This window comes from Eublepharis macularius, chromosome 1 (assembly GCF_028583425.1).
Source record: "Eublepharis macularius isolate TG4126 chromosome 1, MPM_Emac_v1.0, whole genome shotgun sequence".
NCBI lineage: Eukaryota > Metazoa > Chordata > Lepidosauria > Squamata > Eublepharidae > Eublepharis > Eublepharis macularius.
In genome coordinates, this window is record NC_072790.1 from 188,042,861 (window position 1) to 188,063,325 (window position 20,465).

Below are 20,465 nucleotides of genomic sequence, written 5' to 3' on the forward strand. Positions count from 1 at the left end.
CAAATATTCTATGGCAGTCATTTTAAGTAGGGCTGTGCACGGGCGGGGAGATTCGGAATATCCCCAAATCCGAAGCGGCAAGCTGCTTTGGATTCGGGTTCCGGAAATCGCGTCGGTATGCTCTGGGAAGATTCGGAACATACTGAAGTAAGGGAGAATAACTCCCCACCACCAACCCCACCTTCCCTGGGGCAACCCCTCCACCCCCTCCCGGGGAGACCCCTCCAACCCCCACCCACTTACCTGGCAGCAGGAGGGTTATCAGCTGGGCAGTGGGCTGCCACTGCCGCGGTGGAAGCAGCAGCAGCACAAGGCTGTGCAGCCTGGAGCCAGCCGGCTCCTCTGCCGCCATGCCGCTGCCTGAGCCTGCGGGGTGGTGGGGAAGGCCAAAGCTGCCTCCTCCGGCCCTTCATGCCCCTCAAATGGCTGCGGCCCGCTGATGTCGCGGTGGCCATGTGAGGGGCAGGAAGGGCTGGAGGAGGAGGCTCCGGCCTTCCCTACCACCTCGCAGGCTCGGACGGCGGTGCGGTGGTGTCAGCATGGCGGCAGAGGAGCTGGCCCAAAGCCAGCGCAAGGTAGGTGGAGGGGAGATGGGAGGGTTGATGTTTAAAGGACCCCGCCGCTGCTTGCAAGCAGCGGTGGAGCCCTTTAAACAAGCCACCTACCGCAAGGTAGGTGGGGGGGAGGTAGGAGGGTTGATGTTTAAAGGACCCCGCCACTGTTTGCAAGCAGTTGTGGGGCCCTTTAAACAAGCCCCGAAGCTTTCCAAAGCATTCGGAAAGCTTTGCTTCGGTATTCCCAAAGCGGGGCTGGCATGCTGGCCCTGCTTCAGGAATACCAAAGCTTTCCGGATCGGGTCCGCTTCGGGTATCTTTACCCGAAGTGAAACCCGAATCGCACAACCCTATTTATAAGCGATGGTTTATCCCACAGTTACAAAAACAAGTCCCTGTAGGTGTTATTGAAACCAGAAACTTGGATTAATTAATGGGAAATGTGTAAAACTTCAATAACAGTTCTCATTCACCTACAGACTGAACTGGAAAGCGTCTGGAAAGAAAGCTATGATTTTATTTATTTGAGATATTTCCAGTCCTGCCATTTTCCCAACACAGAGACCCTTTAATTTATTAAAAGCTTGTAGAAGGATTTTTTTTGCAGTTACTGTCCCTTACCTAAATTGGTATCTTCCTCCCAAAATTATTGTTCTGTATTGTGTGTAAATACAAAAGGAAAACTGATCTCCTGCAAGGTCTTAGTGGTATGAGCTGCATTCATACATCCTAGTCTGATTCTAGTGCATGTGCTTTGGTGAAATGAAATTTACTTACAGTATTCTCCTGCATTTGGATGTAACACTGAATTGAAGCTTGATCAAATTGTGAAGTTTTGTATCTGGCTCCATGCAAGAAGAGAGGTGGAAGAAGCAAACCAACTATTTGTGCTCATGTATAATTGGAGTTGAATTGCTGGAAGGTCTGAATGCAACCCAAGTGTCTTTGGCTTGGCTTACTAATTGTCCACAGGTTGTGGAAATCTCTTACTCATTTCCTTCTTTGTATCTACAAATGCTGAAAGATTACAGTGGACATAGTTCATCTCATGCTACTTTGGCAGAATAAATGTGTGATTTCTGGTCCTTCTGTAAAAGCTCCTCTCCTTGAGTCCTGTTGTACATGTAGACAATGTGGAGGGGCAGTAGGGTCTTGTTTTTACACACTGCAGAGTTTCAAAGCATGAAACAATCTTGTGCTTTTCTAGTGCCTGTGAAGATACTGGGGAAGGGAGAAATCTCTTCTTGTATTCTCTACAGCTCTGTATTAAGTAAAAACAATACCCTGCTTTGCCTAAGAACTTGGATGGGGGAAGAGCAAGTTTGTCTTTGCTGGGCTGTTGTAGGAGCAAAGTAGTGTTTCTGTCTGGAAAGATGCAGCCTTTATTCCCTTTACATTCTGTGTAGTTCATAAAGAATTAGAGGGGCGTGGTTGTCATGGGGGAGAAACTGTTGCCTCCAATGACCTCATAAGGGAATTTGTAGACTTTGTTGGTCAGAAGTTGTGCTCAATTTTTTAACGTAGATAATATCAAAAATAGGGGGGGGATGTAAATTAGCTTCCAAATTTTAAAAAACGAATTGCTAAAAAATTAGAATATCTAGTTATAGTTTTACTTGGTAACTCAATCAGTATTTTTTCCATGTTGTTACTTATAACTGCAAATTCTTTGTCACCCCTTCCTCCCACCCCCCAAATACAGGCATTTCAGTAAAACTATGGAAGAACTAGTTCATGATCTGGTCTCAGCACTGGAGGAAAGTTCAGAGCAAGCAAGAGGGGGCTTTGCAGATACAGGAGATCATTCCCGCAGTGTCTCTTGCCTTCTAAAACGTCAGGCCAGAAAGCGAAGGGGCCGAAAAAGGCGTTCCTTTAACACCCATCACCCCTGGGAGACTGGTCATTGTTTAAGTGAAGGCTCTGATTCCAGCCTGGAAGAACCAAATAAGGATTATAGAGAGAATCATGCTACTAACAAGAAAGACCATAGTGATTCTGATGATCAATTGCTGGTTGCGAAACGCAGGCCATCTTCAAATTTAAACAACCTCAGAGGTAAAAGGCCTTTATGGCATGAACCTGATTTAGCAGTTGACAATTTAGGAAACAGAACTCTACGTAGAAGGCGAAAGGTGAAACGAATGGCAATTGACCTACCTTCGGAAGTCACAAACACACTGACTTTACTCCAGCAGCAGGATATTAGGGATCAAGAAATGGACAATGATAGATCTTGCCAACATCAAGAACTTGTAAAGAGCAAAGTTAAAAAAAGGAAACTTACTGCATGTAGGCAAGGACCAGAAATTTTGGATGAAGGTGTAGTCATAGAGAATGATGAAACCAACCAGGCAAGCAAGGATAAAATGGAATATGAGGAACAAAAAGGATCGGATGAAAACATGAGTGACAGGTTACTTTCCGCTTTTCATTTAATGCTCATTCAAAAGTTGTTTTATTTGTTCTCCACGTGTTGACATGTTTATGTCAAAGTGTTTTCTCCTGTATTCAAATATCAAAATATAATAACAATGCATGTGTACCATCTAATACTATTTGGAGACTTTCTGTTACAGCTATACATTTGAACTCCTGATGTCAGCATTTTAATTCTGAAATTCTATTTTCTGCAGTGTACTTTTCTTGTATTATCCCATGGATAACATCTGCATTCTGAAAACTTTATTATTCCTTTTTTCTAGAACATCGTAAGTCAACAAGGATCCTATAATTCAGGAGCTTGTGTTTGTTGTGACTTCTGTAGAGTAATTATTTAGGAACAGGACTTTAGGAGAGGCATTGTTGATACTCCAAGAATGATCAGTACTAGTCTCAAGAGCAATGAAATGGAGAATGTGGAAGTTTGTCAAGGATATACATTTAAAATTGATTCATATTTTATAGTTAGGAACATACTTTTGATAGTCAAGAGACAGGACACATTATCAAATCTCAATTCATATGTTTTTATTCCAGGTTTACTTTTAAACTGCTTAACATTACCTACTATACTATATTTTCACTCTTGATATAGCATAAATTATGAACTTATTTCCTCTTAGTTGATATTAATGCTCCTGCTAAGTAAATTTAATAATTATTGAATACAATAACAATACTAAATAGCAAATGATAATTAAAGCACGAAACTGTTGCTTAAAGTAGCCGATAAATGGTCAGAAGAGGCCTTCTATAACCTTCACAGACAAACTCTGGCAGAACTGCATTTGGAGAAAGTGGTCTAATTTGATGTGTATTTTAGGGGGAGTAATATCTGCATTCTAAATAGAATGTACTTGAAATAGAACTTCCTAAGGCAACTTCAGCAGGTAGATAGTGCAGATATGACAAGGTTTCCTGACAAGTACAGGGGCCAGATTGCTGACGGTTTTATAAGTTAAAGACATTGATTTGAATTACATGCAGAAAGCTGATATCCAGGTCTGCAGCTGCAACAGCAGTCATATGATCCCACACTTGACAGAAGGAGAGCTATTGTATTCTGCTCTAATATAAGACTTTGGATGCTCTTCATGGGCAGTCCCACATGGAGTGTATTACAGTGGTCAGTTGTGGAGGAATACAAAATAATATATAATGGCTGCTAAATCTCCAGATGTAAGTGGACCAAAGGAAGTTTGTAAAAAGCATTACTGGCCACAGCTACCATTTACTTTTCTAGATGCAATTCTGAATACAGAATAATCTGGCATATTATTTCACTGGAGGTTGGTCGTCATTTTGTGGTTTGAATCCAACTATCTTGATTGTGAGTGACCACAACTAGATTTTTCAATGTTTAACGCTTTACAAATATTTTTTTTAATTTAAAAAATCTTTTACATATCATCACTAGAACTAACAAACCTGAATGTTATATAATTGTTTATATACAGTGGGCTAAAGGACCATTATTAACAAAGATCTGTATGACTAATTTCATGCTTTAATTTCATTGGCATTCATACAGCAGAAAGTTGTTCCATATAGGCAATAGGAACTTCAGAGGCTCAATTGCAGGGTTTAGTGGTGGGGGAAGAAAATATTTCAAGTATGTGTATTTGAAGGTTCACAGCAAATTTTAAAACACAGAAAATATCTTAAAAGTGTGGACCACGATTACTTTTTAATTCCTCATAACAACCACAATGATAAATGCTTCTGAATAATAATCACATGTAGTCTGAAACACAGGCCGTTCCTAAATGGTGCTCTGATGAATTTTTGCTGCTTTGTAGGATATTTGGCAGCAAACATTTGGATCATTGCCTTCATAACCAATCCCAGCTCCCTGGTACATGATTTGAATAATATACACAGTAGTATACTTGTATTTGCATCCACATAATACTTTGTATATGTACTGCTAAAACGTTTGGAGAATGCCTGAGAAAATGCAATATCTGAAGCATCCACCAGTTGGAAATTAAAGGAAAATAAATTGTAAACTGTGTCTCCCCTCCTTTTTTCTTTGTTATTGTATTGATCATTTTTATTTCTCTCAGGGTGACCTTAATTTGATTCAATAGGTCGTTGTTGTAAATATTCTCTCTTCTTCTAGGTAATAGAATTGTGGTATATCTTTATGTAGTGTATTTTTCAGAGTATTTTGCAAATGTTAAGAAAAGTCATTCTCTCAATACTTGTATTTCAAGTGCTGAAGAAGAACCATTTTAGAAAGTGATTCCCCCCTCCCGTTATAGAGCAGTGGTGTTTGGGATCAAACTGAATTGCACGGCATAAGAATGGAGCAGTGAGCATTTGATGGGAACAGATAATAAAATGCATCAATTGTGTCAGCACCTCATTGCAGTCACATCTGGCTTACTGTCTGGGTCCCATTAGATTCCTGTGGTTTTATGTGCCAAAAAATAATATGTTCTGTAGTTAATGGAACTGAGATATTTGTAGTGTGATTTTTTTAAAACTCATTTTCTTTTAGATTTTGGTCAGGCTTAAGTTTCATCTGAGTTCAATCTTGTCTGTTTAAAATTTTACAACTTAGTTGTCAATTGCACTTTTGATCTATTTCTTCTCTTCATTATTACAGTGAGTCCAGCAGCCTCAGCAGTAGTGATGCTGGTTTATTTACCAATGATGAGGGAAGACAAGGTACTGGAACAGTACAATTTTTTATCTTAAATTCTATACATATGGCATATTATAGGTTTGTTTATTCTTAAATCTACTTCCAATGAACTTTTGGTGATGAACTTCAAGGTTTTGCTTCTTTTCAAACTCTACAAAAAATGAATCCATTTTTGAAGCCAAAAGTAATTAATTCATTTAATCTCTATAGGGGCACATGATACATGCTTGTGAACTGAATGTTAATATTGAACTCCAGATATGTTCATTATCTCCAAAATGTATGTGTAAAGTTTGTAGCATTGTGATGAATTTTAAAATGGATATAAAACCATTACTACATACTGCAGTGCTTTTTATTTTCTTGAGCACTGGTGTTAATCAAGGCTCCTTTTCAAACAAGGTTAGAGCTGATTTATCAAAGAGGGAACCCTCCTGTCTTCTGACCTTTCCAGTTGACCAAGTGTGTTCTGTCATATGTACACATTTTCAAGAGCGCATAGAGAGGCAATATACATTTCACAGAACTCTGGAGATATCTTCTACTGGAAATTTGTTAAAGCCCAATGTTAAGGCAAGGGCAGGGCCCTAGGCAACTTTACTCAGAACTAAATCTGGGGATTTATTGTTTCTTTCTTGGAGCCACTGCAGACAGTCTCAGCTACAAAATCTGTGTCAAGCATTCTTCACTCCTCCTTTATATGATGGCTCAAAAGGATGGAGCCACTACTAAAATCCCAGAATATCTTAGAGAAGCTAGATGTTTCACCCTATAAATAGATACCCTTAAAAAGAGGTGCCATGCTGACCTAAGATGGTAGGTAGGTCTATATATGGAGTCCAAAGTTCTGAAGGAATTTTAAAAATTAAAATCTGCACTTTGAATTACACTCAGAAACATATAGGCATCTATAAACTCTGACTTTAATCCTCCCTCCCCCTCTTTATGAGGCAGTAAAATATTGAAGCTTTCTTTGTGACATGTGGTACATTTTCAGGGTTTCTTGTGGTGGTGGTGGTGGTGGTGTTAAATTTCAAAACAATTTTTTCAGAACTTATTTCTTAATGAACTTAATGAAACCAATGTTGGGTTACATCTGTTTGTGATTGCTTCCACCTTTTGAATATCATACAGATCATGAAATTAAGGTAATTGCATACCATTATTACTCCCAGGTTAGCCACTTAATTTTTTTATATATCTGAACTGGTTGTAAAATGTTAGTTTGTCATCTTAGTTGTTGTGCTAGTAAGCATCATGCTCTTAATTAGAAGTGCGCTACAAAACCTGAATATCTTTTTTAAAATGTGAAATATTTGTTAACACAGGTGATGATGAGCAAAGTGACTGGTTTCATGAAAGTGAACCTGGTGGTGCCTGTGGGATCACTGGAATCATTCCCTGGTGGGAAAAAGAAGACCCAGCTCAACTGGAGAAAGAGTTGCCTGATCCAGTCTTTGAAAGTATCTTAACTGGCAGTTTCCCTCTTATGTCCCATTCAGGCAAGAGAGGTCAGCAATATTTAAATGGCAGAATAATAAATTTTTAACTTGTTATGACAAATGCTACAGGGTTGTTAATGAAAATCAAGGTTTGTGATCAAAGACGTCTTAACCTTTTCATCCACCTTAAAGCTTTAAAAGTATCTAATGTACTATAATGTTGTAATCCTTTCCGTAGTTATGATGTTAAATACCACCTCATCAGTCAGGTAGATATATTGGGCAATTCTGTCCATCATTGTATCCAAAGCTTTTAATGGAGCTGTTAGAATTTCTTAAATTTCTACTTAATTACCTTCACTAGTAGTCCTTTTCAGTATATATCAATGCTCTGACAACATTCATTTTTTAGGATGCTAGGTTTTGTTAGACAAACATTTCAATATATTTTTAAAAACTCCACGTTTACACAAGTGGTATTGAAATATTTATCACCATTAAAAATTAATTTAGAAAATTTAGAGAATATCAAAACAGTAGCATGATGGTAAAAATAATTTGGTAGTAAGGGGAAAAGTCAGTACCATGGCTGTTCAGAAGTTATCATTTTGCCATTATTTGATCTGTGTCTAATATGCAGTATATGAATACAACAGAGATGCAATTGATAAGCTTATCAAAGCCGAGTTGCCCCGTTTTACTTTCTAAGAACATGCCTGCATCTGTGTTAACAAAAAATTATCTATGTACTAATAGTAACAATTTTTTCTATGTACTAGATACCACTATAGTGATGTGCTGTTGAAACTTCCAGCAAGCTCTATTTTTAAGCTATATATCATACTGTATAATTGGTCTTACAGTCACATGGTTTTTAGAACAAATACTAGGAGATGGTAAACAACAATCTTGATTCTGGTTGCTTTTACTTTTGTCAGCACTTGTTCTATGGAAGGAATAACCAAATTAGACCAACAATTTGGTTATAAAAATATTTCCACTAATGAGAGAGTTTTTATTTCTGAGGTTGGTTCCTGTCGTGGAAGGAACAACTTACTGTGTTTGGTATGGAAAGGAAAAATAGAGAACTAATGGGAGGTACCAGGCAGTGGCATGGTCAGTCTTACATATTGGCTAACTAGATCAGCTGATTGGAGTCGGCTAGGGCAAACCAGGTTGGAGACACCCGCTCTAGCTCATTCTGTGGGACAAAGAGGAGGCTTATACTGGATACTGTCCAGTGCACATGTAAGTGCACATAGGTCCTGTGTGGCCCTATGGGAGGGGACACTTTAAGGGCTTTAAGGATAAAGCTTATGGGCTACCTAGCCTGAGGGGCTGGTATGATACCTGCCCCCAAAAATTAGTGACTGTGAGCAAGAAGAGTGATTCACATTATTTGCTGACTTCAGCTAATTTTTCTCCTGGATGCCCATCCAGGAGGAGTGTTGGGGAGGCTGCTGTCAGTTACATCAGAGTCTCTGCTGGAAACTATAAACAATACAACTGGTCTGTTTTAAGCTAGTTGGGTATGTTGGTTTTGTTCTGTCCATTACTTTGTACCTGCTCTAGGCCCAGCTGCAACTCTGTTACGGTTGCCCTTTGATTGTTTATAAGTTGAACTGTAATTTGTAAATTTTTTTGTAGATTTCCAGACAAGATTTAGCCATCTTCATGGAATGCCTGCAAGAAGTATCAAAAAAGCTGCAGGAAATTCAACAGCAATGGTAGGCTGCCTTTCATCCTGCATTGAATGGTATTTCCATATTAAATAATAGCATTTTAAATTTAAATAACTATTCTTAATGCATAATTGGAAAATTTTCTCTCAGAGTACAAATGAGAGAGATGAGACTCAGTACTTCTGGTATTTTTAATACTTGGTTCTCCTTTCAGAACTGTATCATTTTATTCCACCCAACATGAATGTTCTTATTGAAGGTCAAATTGACGGTATTAAGTGTGGTGTTGTGCAGCTGTATGTATTAAAGCATACTGTTAATTATAAAAATGCTTCCTGATATTTTTTTACCCTAAGACATTTTTGATGTTGTAGGAAAAATGAAACACCAATTATATACAGTGGAAAAGAGCAAGAGTCCAGTAGCTCCTATCAGACTAACAAAATTAGTGGTGGGGTGTGAGCTTTCGTGTGCTACAGCTCACTTCTTTAGTTAGCTGGTATCTGAAGAAGTGAGCTGTGGCTCACGAAAGCTAATACCTCACCACTTATTTTGTTAGTCGTATAGGTGCTACTGGACTCTTGCTCTTTTCCACTGCTACAGACAGACTTACACAGATACCCATCTTGAATTATCAAGATGTATCAAGTTTATCACATCATATCATATTTCTACATCAGTGGTTCCATAAATAGATATGAGTGCAAGTTAACTTGCCGTCTTTTAGAACTATTCTTAATAAAATTATGTAATGGGTATAAAGAGTATTTTTAAAAATATGTGAAACCCATTTTGAGTAACTAAGCAATTTTTTTAAAAAAAATTGTTCAGCAGTTCTTAACTGAATAATCTGCTTTAAAACCTTGGCCTGTGAACTTTACCATTAGTGGTCATGAATCAGACAAATGGTGTCTAGTTGCTGGTTTCAAATCTCCCTATTTTTATTTTTGGTTCACTGCTTGCTTGAGCATATCTGGGATTTGTAGCCCATTTTCCAGGCTTATTGCAATCTCACTCTGGTATTTTATAGAAGCTATTACAACTGATAGGTTAACTTCATGGTATTGATGATACATGGCTTAACCACACTAAAAACTGCTATCCCCCTCTAAATTGTAAAAAGGTGATTAACTTACAATTGATGGAGATATATTGTATCTGTGTATACGTATAATGAGAGTCAAGAGTTGTTGTCTGGTACAGTGTCTCATAGACGAAGCCTTCTGTTCCACAATATGTTGTGGATGTCATAATAACGTGCCATATACAGAAATATTTGGGTGTGTTAAATAATTTCCAGAAAGCTGGAAATATTGAGTAGTCAAAACCTTGCAGTGTGTACTAGGCATTGTATAAAACAATTTATTACTGATGCATTTTGTGGGCGTGTATCTTTGAGAGGGTAATATACTTTTGTGGTTTTTCTGTAATTTTTCTAGGGAAAATATTCAATTGGGTCATTTTCTTTATATTGACTGCATGCTGATAGAAGAGAACAATTCAGACAGTATACCATACACAGTGTTGTGCTATACATGCAACTTAGCAATATGCTTGTTTTTCCATGGTAATACCCATTGTGTTTTCCTTGAAAATTTGGCCTGTCAATAGATTACATATGCTTATTTGCTGTCACTAAGTACATTTAAAAGATAATCCTTGAAATGCTGAAATCCAGTGACAAAAAGGGAGAAAAAATGGAATGCCTATGACATTTGGTAATGCAGAACAAGAATTACTGCTATTAGATGGTTGCATTGAAAGCAAAAGAGGAATAATTTCCTAAGCAAAGTTGCAAATGTAACTCATTGAATGGAATTGTGATGATTACTTAATTCTTTCATTTTTAACATGGTTGAGTTTTAATGCCTGCTGTTGAGAGCCATAGATTGGTACCTGTGAAGTGAAGAAAGGGGATAAACAGCGCACATTCACATTAGTGCACAAACTAAGTACTGCATGTACAAACATAATCATGCAGTTCTGAACAGTTCTGAACAACCTGAAGTACCAATGTCACCCCATAAACTGTGGCTGCCTAGTAATATTTATCTCAGCAGTATCAGTAACTGTCTGCAACGTATCAGCTACATGGTTTGTGGTAAGGTTGTACTTAAAAACAGACCACTGATTGTAGTAAAGATTTTAGGCCCAGTAATCTCTAAACAAATCTGCCCTCAGGAGACAAGTCCTCCAAGAATCCAGCTTCACTAATGATTGATCAGTGCCTCATAGCTTCATGAGATGAAGAAAGATGACAGTAGTTCCTAAACACCTAACTTTGGCTCCTTCCACATGGCACACTTTAAGCTGGAGCCTCGGTATCGACACCGATCAGCATTGAATCGGCTTGGACTGGTATTCTGCACTGCACAATCTCAAGGTGATTTGGTGTTGGCTGATGAGTTGAGATGTGTCAATTTGAAGTTGCCTTTTGTGGGGGTTGGAGCTGACGTTACTTTTTTGACACAAAATTTTATGTATGCGTCGTAATGTTGCAATGTTGGAGCTCATTCCCACCCTGTCTCCCTGTCCCTGTATTTGCTGATTGAGCCATCCCATTCTGACCTCTTTTTTTTTTTTTTTTGGTATTCTGAAGAAGCAATTGGTGGCAAAGTTCTGGGGGAAAACATGTACTTTTCATGCTTGTTCCACTAAGTAAATCCAAGAAGTGATCAGTGGGAAATGTGGATTGCCATCAGAGAACAGGATGGACATTGTGGTTAAAGGAGTCACAGCGTTGTGATTCTCCCTTAATTTAAAAAAGGGGGGGGATGGATGCTCATTCACTTGGGGCTTGTTTCAGGCTTCTTCTAATGCCAAAGAGGGAAAAAAGATGTGTGTGAATAGCTGAGGAGGGAGGGAGTGAACAAAGCAGCACCATTGCAATCCTTCCCTCTCTTTAAGAAAACAAATGAGAGTGTGTAGGTAGCCACAAGGGGGGGGGGGAACAAATGAAGCAGCAGCATTATGACCCTTCCCTCACTTAAAAAAAATGGCAGAAAAAGAGTTCAGAAAGCTGAGAAGGTTGGGAGTGGTTGCCAGTGGGTGGCCATCCAAACAATGCCTGGGGAAAGGAAAGGAAGGGGACACAATTAGAATGCCACACATAAATGGGACTCATCAGTGGCGACTCAGCAGCAACTTAAAGAAAAAGTCTCAGTATGTCCACAAGGGTAAAACTCATAGGAAAGACAGACAAAATTTGATTGTGGAACTCTGCAGATCATGGAAAGCAGAACGGAATCTGAACCTCTGCAAAATGACCACATGGAAAGGCCCTTTCTTTCCCCGAGTTTCTGTTAAGATGAAATGTGGTATATAGTTGAAAGCTTTCTAGTATTTAAAAAGATACTGGCTTGGAGGCAGAATACCTTTCACAACTGAAAGATGTTCCTGTTCTGTTCCCAAGTTACTACTGGTTCTGAAATAGATTTTGCCAGAGGGAATGGAGGATGGGTTAGCTGTGAGCCTCTCTGAGTTGTCAATCTTGCGCCAAGGATGGAAGTAAAGGATCTGTTTCCTCTAACAACCCCCTCTACCCTTCTCTGCACTACCTGTGCTCTCATCCCAGTCCCATGGTAGCTGCTGAGAAAAAAGCAAGCTGGCCATAGTGAGGTGATAGTGGCTTTATTCCCCATTCTCCTCAGTCATCTTGCTCTCCTCTGGGTGCCTTGGCAGTGTCATTGTCTAGCTTAAGCCACTTTGCCTTATGCTGGGAAGAGAGCAAGAAAGCTAGGAGACAAGAAAAGGGCATGCAGGTTTCTTACAGAGAGAGGTTTCATAACACTCCTGGCTGGCTCAGCAGGCTTCTGCAGTGAGAAGCCTAAGCATTCTTTACTTCTCTTGCAGCATTCTCACCTGTGGGCCTTGTGCTGGGGAGAAAGCTTGAACACTGCAAAGGAAGTAAAGGGTACACAGGTTCAGCAGTGGTGAGAAGAGGCAACCCTACATGCTCAGAGGTACTCTAGTAATTTGAGGTTATATTTAATATTAATAATTATCATATATTATTATATGTGTATGATTGGTGGGATGGTGCAGAATGGTCATGTGGCTGTTTTTGTTGATGATGTGATGGAATGGGCTTTTAAATGAATGGTTTACTAAGTGCAGCACCCAAAGGGTAGAAGGGAACAGGTTAAAATATTGCCTGAAGGGAGAATGATTGACAGGCTGCTACCCCATCTCTGTGAGATGGCCAGTGAGAATGTAACAATTGATGCTGACAGAATAGTTTGAGATCCAGAGGAGTTAGCCATGTTAGTCTGTAGTAACAATAGTTTGAGGAGTTGAAACTTGGAATCTGATAAGGAGGGTCACTCTAGTAATGCTCTGTGTGAGGAAAAAGGAAAAGTTTGCTCTAACTGGGACAAAGTTTCTGGAAGACTGTAGTTAACGTACTTAAGTGTGAAAGCCAGCACTAATTTACACAAACAAGTTAGAACTGGGGTTGTGTTGTTGGCAGAGGAAGTGGGTAGTGAAAGGAGTGACCCTTCAGCCAAGTGATCAGGGTTATATCTTTTGGAGAAGAATATTTCCTGCCCAGTGTCTAAAAAGGGTTTTCTGGCTCTGAGGAGGACCCTAGGTCTGGTGTAAAGGGGAAAGAGTGCTGCATTGAAGTCAGAAGACCTAAGCTATAAAGTGAAATCTCTGAAGAAACCTTGTTAAAATAGACTAAGACTGAAGCTACCAACCTCTCACTTTTAAGGTCTGTAACTACTGAAAGTAAGTTGTGAGAAGATTATTGTGCCTAATGCTTGTGTATTCTGTTTTTAAGTAAGTATGGAACAAAAAGACCTTTAAATCATACCAAGAGACACACTATCAGAGGCTGCCAAGCCACAGCAAGCAATCTTTACTGTTTTGGAGGGGAAATCTGCCTCTCGGTGGGGGAGTGAGTGGTGCATATGTCATATATGGTAGTAGTGAATGTGGTTCTCTGCAAGCTGCAGAGTGAATTCCACTTTTTTTGATACATTCCTTTCCTGGATCTATTTTAAACATTAAAATGCAGTAAAATACAAAAGCATTCTTTATTCACACAAAGATGGGTGAATTCTTCAATTTAACTACAGGATTTGCCCCATGCATCAAACAAGTCTGAAAAACGTTAATCTGTTATAGTGGGTAAGTGATTTTCTAGATCTATGTAATTTTCTAAATGACAGAATTTCATTTTTGTCTAATGAACCAGTGAGAAACATGCATTCAGCACATTGTCTTCACTGCTGTAGTATTAACTTATCAGTAGCTGATTAATTAATGTTCTATGTATCTCCTTCAGTGAAGCACCCTGCTATTGTATTGCTTCAAAGTGTTAGTATTCACTGAATCTCATAAAGCTACAATAATTTAAAGTATGTTCTCGAAACTGGTTTAGCTAGCAGCTAAGAATTTGTAGAAGAGTGAAGTGGGAACTCCCCATCTCAAATCTGACTCTCTCATGAAGTGGCTTTGTGGCCGTAGGCATATCACTAATTCTCAGTTTAAGCCTTACTGTGTGAATATTGTCTAAACCTCCCAGCACGCTTGTTGTAAGGATTGCTGAAATAATTATACTTGAAGCATTTGACCTCTCAAAAGAATGCTGTATGTTTTTTATGGTGGGTTTCCAGTAAAATTTGCTGTCCAGAGATGTATCATTGGGAACCACAGAAATTCCTAGCAGGATAACAGAAGGTGATAGTAATGATTTTTTCTATTCCTACCTTAATTGTCTTTCTCTCAAAAATGTAGTGATTCCTTAAGGTAAGTAGTGGTCTTCCAGAAATCAGAAATAATCACAAATTCTACCATAGCCAATATTTCCATACAAATAGCCCAGGAAAAAAGAACATTTACTGTTAAGGCTGGGTTTCTGTGTTTCCTAAAAGCAAGACATTCCGTCTTGCTCCTCTTTAGGAGATCGTTGAAATGGACTTACTGCTAAGGCCAAGCAATTCAGCTTTGAGGCATCAATACATGATGTTTTGTGTAGGTAACCTGCTGTATTCAAAGATCAACAAGTTCATTTGCAGAGAAGTCAGTTTTGACTTCTGCAGTAGTCTCTTGGGATTAAAGGCTAGAAAGCCCCCCCCCCAAATAATCAGAAATGCTGTCAGTATTGTGTTTCACCAAGATCACCAAACATGTACCTCAAAGAACTGGAAATGGAGTTTTCATCCCACTCAGCCTTTTTGTAAATGTAAAGTATATCCAGAAGGTGTAGCATGTGCACACAAAAACCTACTCTTATAGACAGATAGCTCTTGCTGGCTCAGGATATGAGTCTTTATGATATTTGTGTATGCCATTGATTTTTAATCATGTGCAATACTTTAATAAGAATCTCTGTTATCAAAGTTTTAATGTTAAAGTTATTAATGTATCTCAGACTTCCAGTTCACAGATGTCAGAATAATTTAGTTTAAAAACTATATATTTGCCCTGTGCATTCTTTTATATAGATTTTGCTATATCCAGTACTGGCTATTGCTAAAACTGTATAACTTTTTCTTAAAGAGAAAACCCTTTTGGATTTGATGGATTTGTACTCTTCAAAGGGAAACAAAACACTAAATATTTCTAATCCTGCATTATTTACCGCATGGGTGGTTAAAATGCTACTTTAAGTCTCATAAAATTTAGAGGAAGAAGTCTGCCAACTGTAGCAGGAATTAGATTTAGGAAGAGAGGTACAGAGTCAAAATATTGCTACAGAATTAAATGTCAAAAATCTTCTTTAATAGTAGATATATAGTTCACAGTGTCTGGTTATGATTAATACATTTAATCTAAATCACTGAAAGTTGCTCTCTCCTTTTCCATAAAATACAATAGGACACAAATCAGTTTTACTGTAGGTGGATAACAATTGGAAAATAATGCATCTTCCCACCCAATAAATTGTCAGTTATACCTTTTAACTAAAATCAATTCATCTTTTGAAAATTTATTGCAATTTCGAATAATAAATCTTCTCAAATGTTTATTCATTTGCTGCTTGATACATTTGTGCCACTTTTGCTATGGTCTAATGTTTTTTCTTTTGATTCATTGTAAATTAGAAAATCTATTTTGAGTCAATTTTCTAGTTAAGAAGTTAAAATCTATAACCCAGCCACTTTACTCTTTGTGTCCTTTATACATTTTAATACCCTTGAACTTGAACTTTGACGCAATCCAATAGATTTTGATCATAAGCTGATTAAAATACTTTTCTTTGTAACTTGTTGAAAAGAGTCCAACTAGCAAAGCAAGCAGTTATGAGATTATTGTAATTTTTTTAAAAAAAAATCATAGATCTTGATTCTATAAAAATGAATAAAAAAAAGAAAACATGCACTTCAGATAACTGCAGATGAAAAGGAATGTCCTATATTATGTGTATTTCTGCAGTGAGTTTTATAAAGGGAAAACACAGTAGTATGATAGTTGGACACTTCACGCACAGAGCTGCATCTTCATTTCAGTCTTCTGGCATTATTTTTCTCTCCTTTAATTTTTCAAGATGGCTGCTAACTTTGAGTATGAAAGATTAAAGACAAATGGTTTAAAAGTTATGTAATAATTTAAAACAATGAGCCATATTAGAATGTTGAGCCCTCCAATGACTTATCAGTTTATTATTCAGATAATTCTTCTGTTGTTCCAGTAAATTTTTACAGAAAAAGACAGGGAAAATTCTAACCACCACCTAACCAAGTAAGTAGTAGTAAAACTGGTTTTTAGACTCTGCTTCTACTACACAGCTTTACAGTCCAGAATACTACATGGGCTGTAACCCTCAGAGCTCCTACATGTGCTAGAATCCCATTGCCCTAAGCCCGTCTGACAGGGAGGGCAGTCTAGAAATGTGATAAAATAAAATAAAAATAAATAAAATTGCATTCAGTACAGGAAGCTAAAACCAGCACACAAAAGAATCTATATGAAAATCTACTCCCTCCATTACATTGAATAGGAAACCATTTGTTGGCCAGGGAGTCTCTTTACATATTGTAGGTCTTCCACATGTTAGTAAGTGCTGGATTGTGAAGATAGTGATGGACTGTGCCCTCCTAAGAAGATATCTTAAGCCCACTAATGTTAGTGGGTTTAGAAGGATGCAACTCTGCTTATGAGAGCAGGACTACTCTGAACACTATTCAGGACTGTTCAGTGGGGCTTACTCCCAAGAAAGTGTTCTTAAAATTGGACCGTCATCCAGCAAGGTACGATCTACACAGACTAGACTCTAAAATGTGTAGATCTTACCTTGCTGGATGACTAGAATCAAGAGAATGAGGCAGAGTGCTGAGATGGTAAATTTTTTCAGACTGAAGTGAGAGGTTCCCTACCGATAAAAAGTGGGAATATTCAGTATTCTTCCACTGTGCCAGATTTCTACTTGCAGAAAAGTTTTTCAGTGGATAAAAATTCAAAAATGTGATTTTTCCCACCGGTCATTGGAAGTACTACAATCCATTCTAGCACTTTAGATTTATAACCGCTTCTTAATATTGCATGTATAATCTAGCCACCATCTAACATAATTTTGATAAGACTTGTAGATTCAGTAATTGATGTTGTGTATAATTGCTACCCATTTTATAAATGTCATGATATCTAATCATGTTTTGTTTACACTATGGATGTCAGAATGTTGACAGACTAAAGAGAATGTTAAAACACTTCAAAGACAACTGGGAAGAAAAAAATTACATAATAGATACAGTAGATTGAGTTGAAGTTTTGGCATATTGGTGAATCTGTTTAGCTGAAAATATCTTGGGTGTTGAAATGATTGATTTCAGAGCTAAAGAAATCATTTGCATGGAAGCATTAGAATTCATTAATTTCACTAATTACGCACTGAAGAAAACATCTGTTTTCTTCACTAAAGAGCAGACATTAATTACAGGTCTTACCTGTTCATCTAAAAATAGTGTCAATATGTTCAGTTTTCTCTCTTTGAATTGTTGATTTTAATGAAAAGTTTTATGCTGTTATAAAGTTGCCAAGACCTCATTAATAAAGTAATTTTCAAGTACAGTTATGCTAGCCAAAAGAGAAGAAAATAATATATTAGTCCATTGGTAGTGTCTCAAGAGTATTTTAGATTAGAACTGTCATCTTTTAATCTAAAAAATATCTATTTCTAATTAGAGTTCTGGTTGTATAAAATGTAAAATTCAACTATAAACATGGGGAAAGTACTGCATTTACACAATCACTTGCCAGGCAAGATACTGTGGCAAGTAGTATTAAAATGTATAATCCCTGTATTGCAAAGTTTTATTCATTTATCATTTGGGTATTTAACTTGAGATAGTCCATATTACAGAAAGAGATACTGCTGTTGAAAACACCTGTCCAGTATTTTTGCCTGGGCAACATATATGTATTGTAATTATGAGTTGAAAATGCTGGTAGCTTTTACAGAAAAAAACCAAAACCAGTCTGAAAATGTTGCCAAAGATTGTCTTATGTCCATTTTTTTTCAAAAAAGGTTGAGTCCAAAGTTCATTTGTGCTTTATTTTAATATGCTAGACAAAGATGGAAGTGGCCAACTCCTCTGCCTATGTACATAAGCCAGAGGTGTCAAACAGCCTTTACTAGCACAAAATAGTTTACTCCCATTAGAGTGACAGGATTTGTTGGCTGTTTTGCGAAGTTAATTCAGACAAAAGCCCAAGCACAGTATCAGCTCAGAGAAACTCTGTTAGCATCAGCCTAATTAAAGATAAACTCCTAAAGTGTTCATTTATATCTCAAGCAAAATGTTAAGAGTCGACCACTAGAAGTACCCACAGCTTGGGACAGGAGGGACTGTATGACCTCATTTAACCTCCTTAGTGTATCTGATAGGATTCATCTTGGCAGGTCCATCTCTGAGGAGGAGATCATTGAAGACTTTAATAGTTTCTTACTTGGCAAAATACCTGGTACAGATTTGCTTGGAGCAGATTCTTAAAGCTTTTTATGCACCCTTTAGCACAGAGGTCTTTTAAGTAACTAATTCTGAGAAAACGGTATCTGTTGGATCATCTGGTCTTTCTCCTTGTTGAGAAGGGTGAAGATCCAGTGTTTTAGTTAAGGCTAGAACTAAATATTATTAGAGGTGCATGGCTGCAATAGAATTGGGTCCATGTCTCTTCCTCTCCCCTGCAACATGTAATAATGCAAGGTGTAAAGTCTTGTCATAGTGCACTGAAATTCTGTACTCTGCATCATTGGCTGTTAGGTTGAAAGGATGCAGAAATTCAGAATGCAGTGGTGTTATGCCTAGGGGTGTGCACAGTTTTCTGCTTCAGGTTTACCTGAAGCAGGAAAACAATCCAGAATAATCCCAATCCTTCGGGATATGATTATTTAAACCACTTCAGTATGCTCTGTAAAGATTTGGAGCACACTGAAGTGAAAAATCCGGGAGAAGTTTTTAACCTCCTCCCCCAAAGCTTTCCAAAGCGACCTGAATTGCTTTTTAACCTCCTCCCCCAAAGCTTTCCGAAGTGACCTGAATTGCTTCGGAAAGCTTCGATTCAGGATTCCTGAATTGGGCCCGCAATGCTGAGCCTGATTTGGAAATCCTAAATCTTTACAAGCCAGTTTGGTGTAGTGCCAGTTTGGTGTAGTGGTTAAGGAGCATGGGACTCTAATCTGGAGAACCGGGTTTGATTCCCCACTCCTCTACTTGAAGCCAGCTGGGTGACCTTGGGTCAGTCGCAGCTTCTAGGAGCTCTCTCAGTCCCATCCACCTCACAGGGTGATTATTGTTGTGGGGATAATAATAGCATACTTTGTAAACCGTTCTGAGTAGGCATTAAGTTGTCCTGAAGGGCAGTATATAATGTCATTGTTGTTACAAATGGGGACCAATTTGGATATTTATCCCAGAAATCCAAATAGCACACCCCTAGTTGTGACATATATTTTGTTTTTTACTCAGTAGTGGAGGGGGTGGGTGGGATGAGAAGGCCACTTCTCTAAAGTTGTAGCTTGAGGTCTGGCAGCTGTCACTGATACTTTCGTAGCTGCTGCATACCACTACTATAATGCTTTTTTGCATAAATTGTTTTTGAAGAATGTTGGGAGAATGCAGGTAACAGTGAACAAAGCCAAAAGGCAAGCATCATGGGTGCAATTATGCCATTGCCTCAGCCTCTGTACTGGTTTCCAGTAACTTTGCAGGAAATATTTAAGACATTGACTGTGACTTATAATGCTTCAGATGCCTGTGTACCTAGAGAGGTGTGTGCTTTCACTCTTAGAATCCCCTTGGTTGATAGTTTGTTGTCATAACAATAATAACTTTGCACAAATATCTAAACATTACACAGTATGTTCTAGTCATCAAAGTGTCAGACTAGGATCTGAAAGAACCAGGTTCAAATCCCCACCCTTGTGCCAGACATACTCTCTCAGCTTAACCCACCCCACAGGATTGTTATGGGAATAAAATGGAGGAGAGGAGAATTACATAAGCCACATAGGAATTATATAAGTGTGTAAATAAAATAAAGAGCAAATGTTAAAGGCAGATAGAAGTTTCAGCATCTCTAGAGCTCTCAATGTTTATAATCATACTAGGCTACTCAGAAATTGTGTAATACTATTTTGTTTGGGCAAGCTTTTGGTGACTTATGATCTAGATTGCAGTTGATAGAGATTTGGTTTTATTTTTAATTTATACATTTAATTGGTGTAGTATGAAGTGATTTTTATTAATTATAA

General features: G+C 38.1%; 1 protein-coding gene across 3 annotated transcripts in view; it reads left to right on the top strand.

The window, feature by feature from the left end:
* GPATCH2 (G-patch domain containing 2) overlaps positions 1–20,465 on the top strand; it is a 152,435-nt gene that overhangs the window by 7,449 nt on the left and 124,521 nt on the right. For all 3 annotated transcript variants that reach the window (XR_008597759.1, XR_008597758.1, XM_054990405.1), the window contains exons 2-5: positions 2,257–2,967; positions 5,605–5,666; positions 6,972–7,154; positions 8,733–8,812. Coding sequence is in view for 1 of the 3 variants with exons in the window: in XM_054990405.1 (XP_054846380.1) it covers positions 2,257–2,967; positions 5,605–5,666; positions 6,972–7,154; positions 8,733–8,812 (1,036 nt within the window). In the remaining 2 variants the exon portion in view is untranslated. The remainder of the gene's footprint in view (positions 1–2,256; positions 2,968–5,604; positions 5,667–6,971; positions 7,155–8,732; positions 8,813–20,465) is intronic.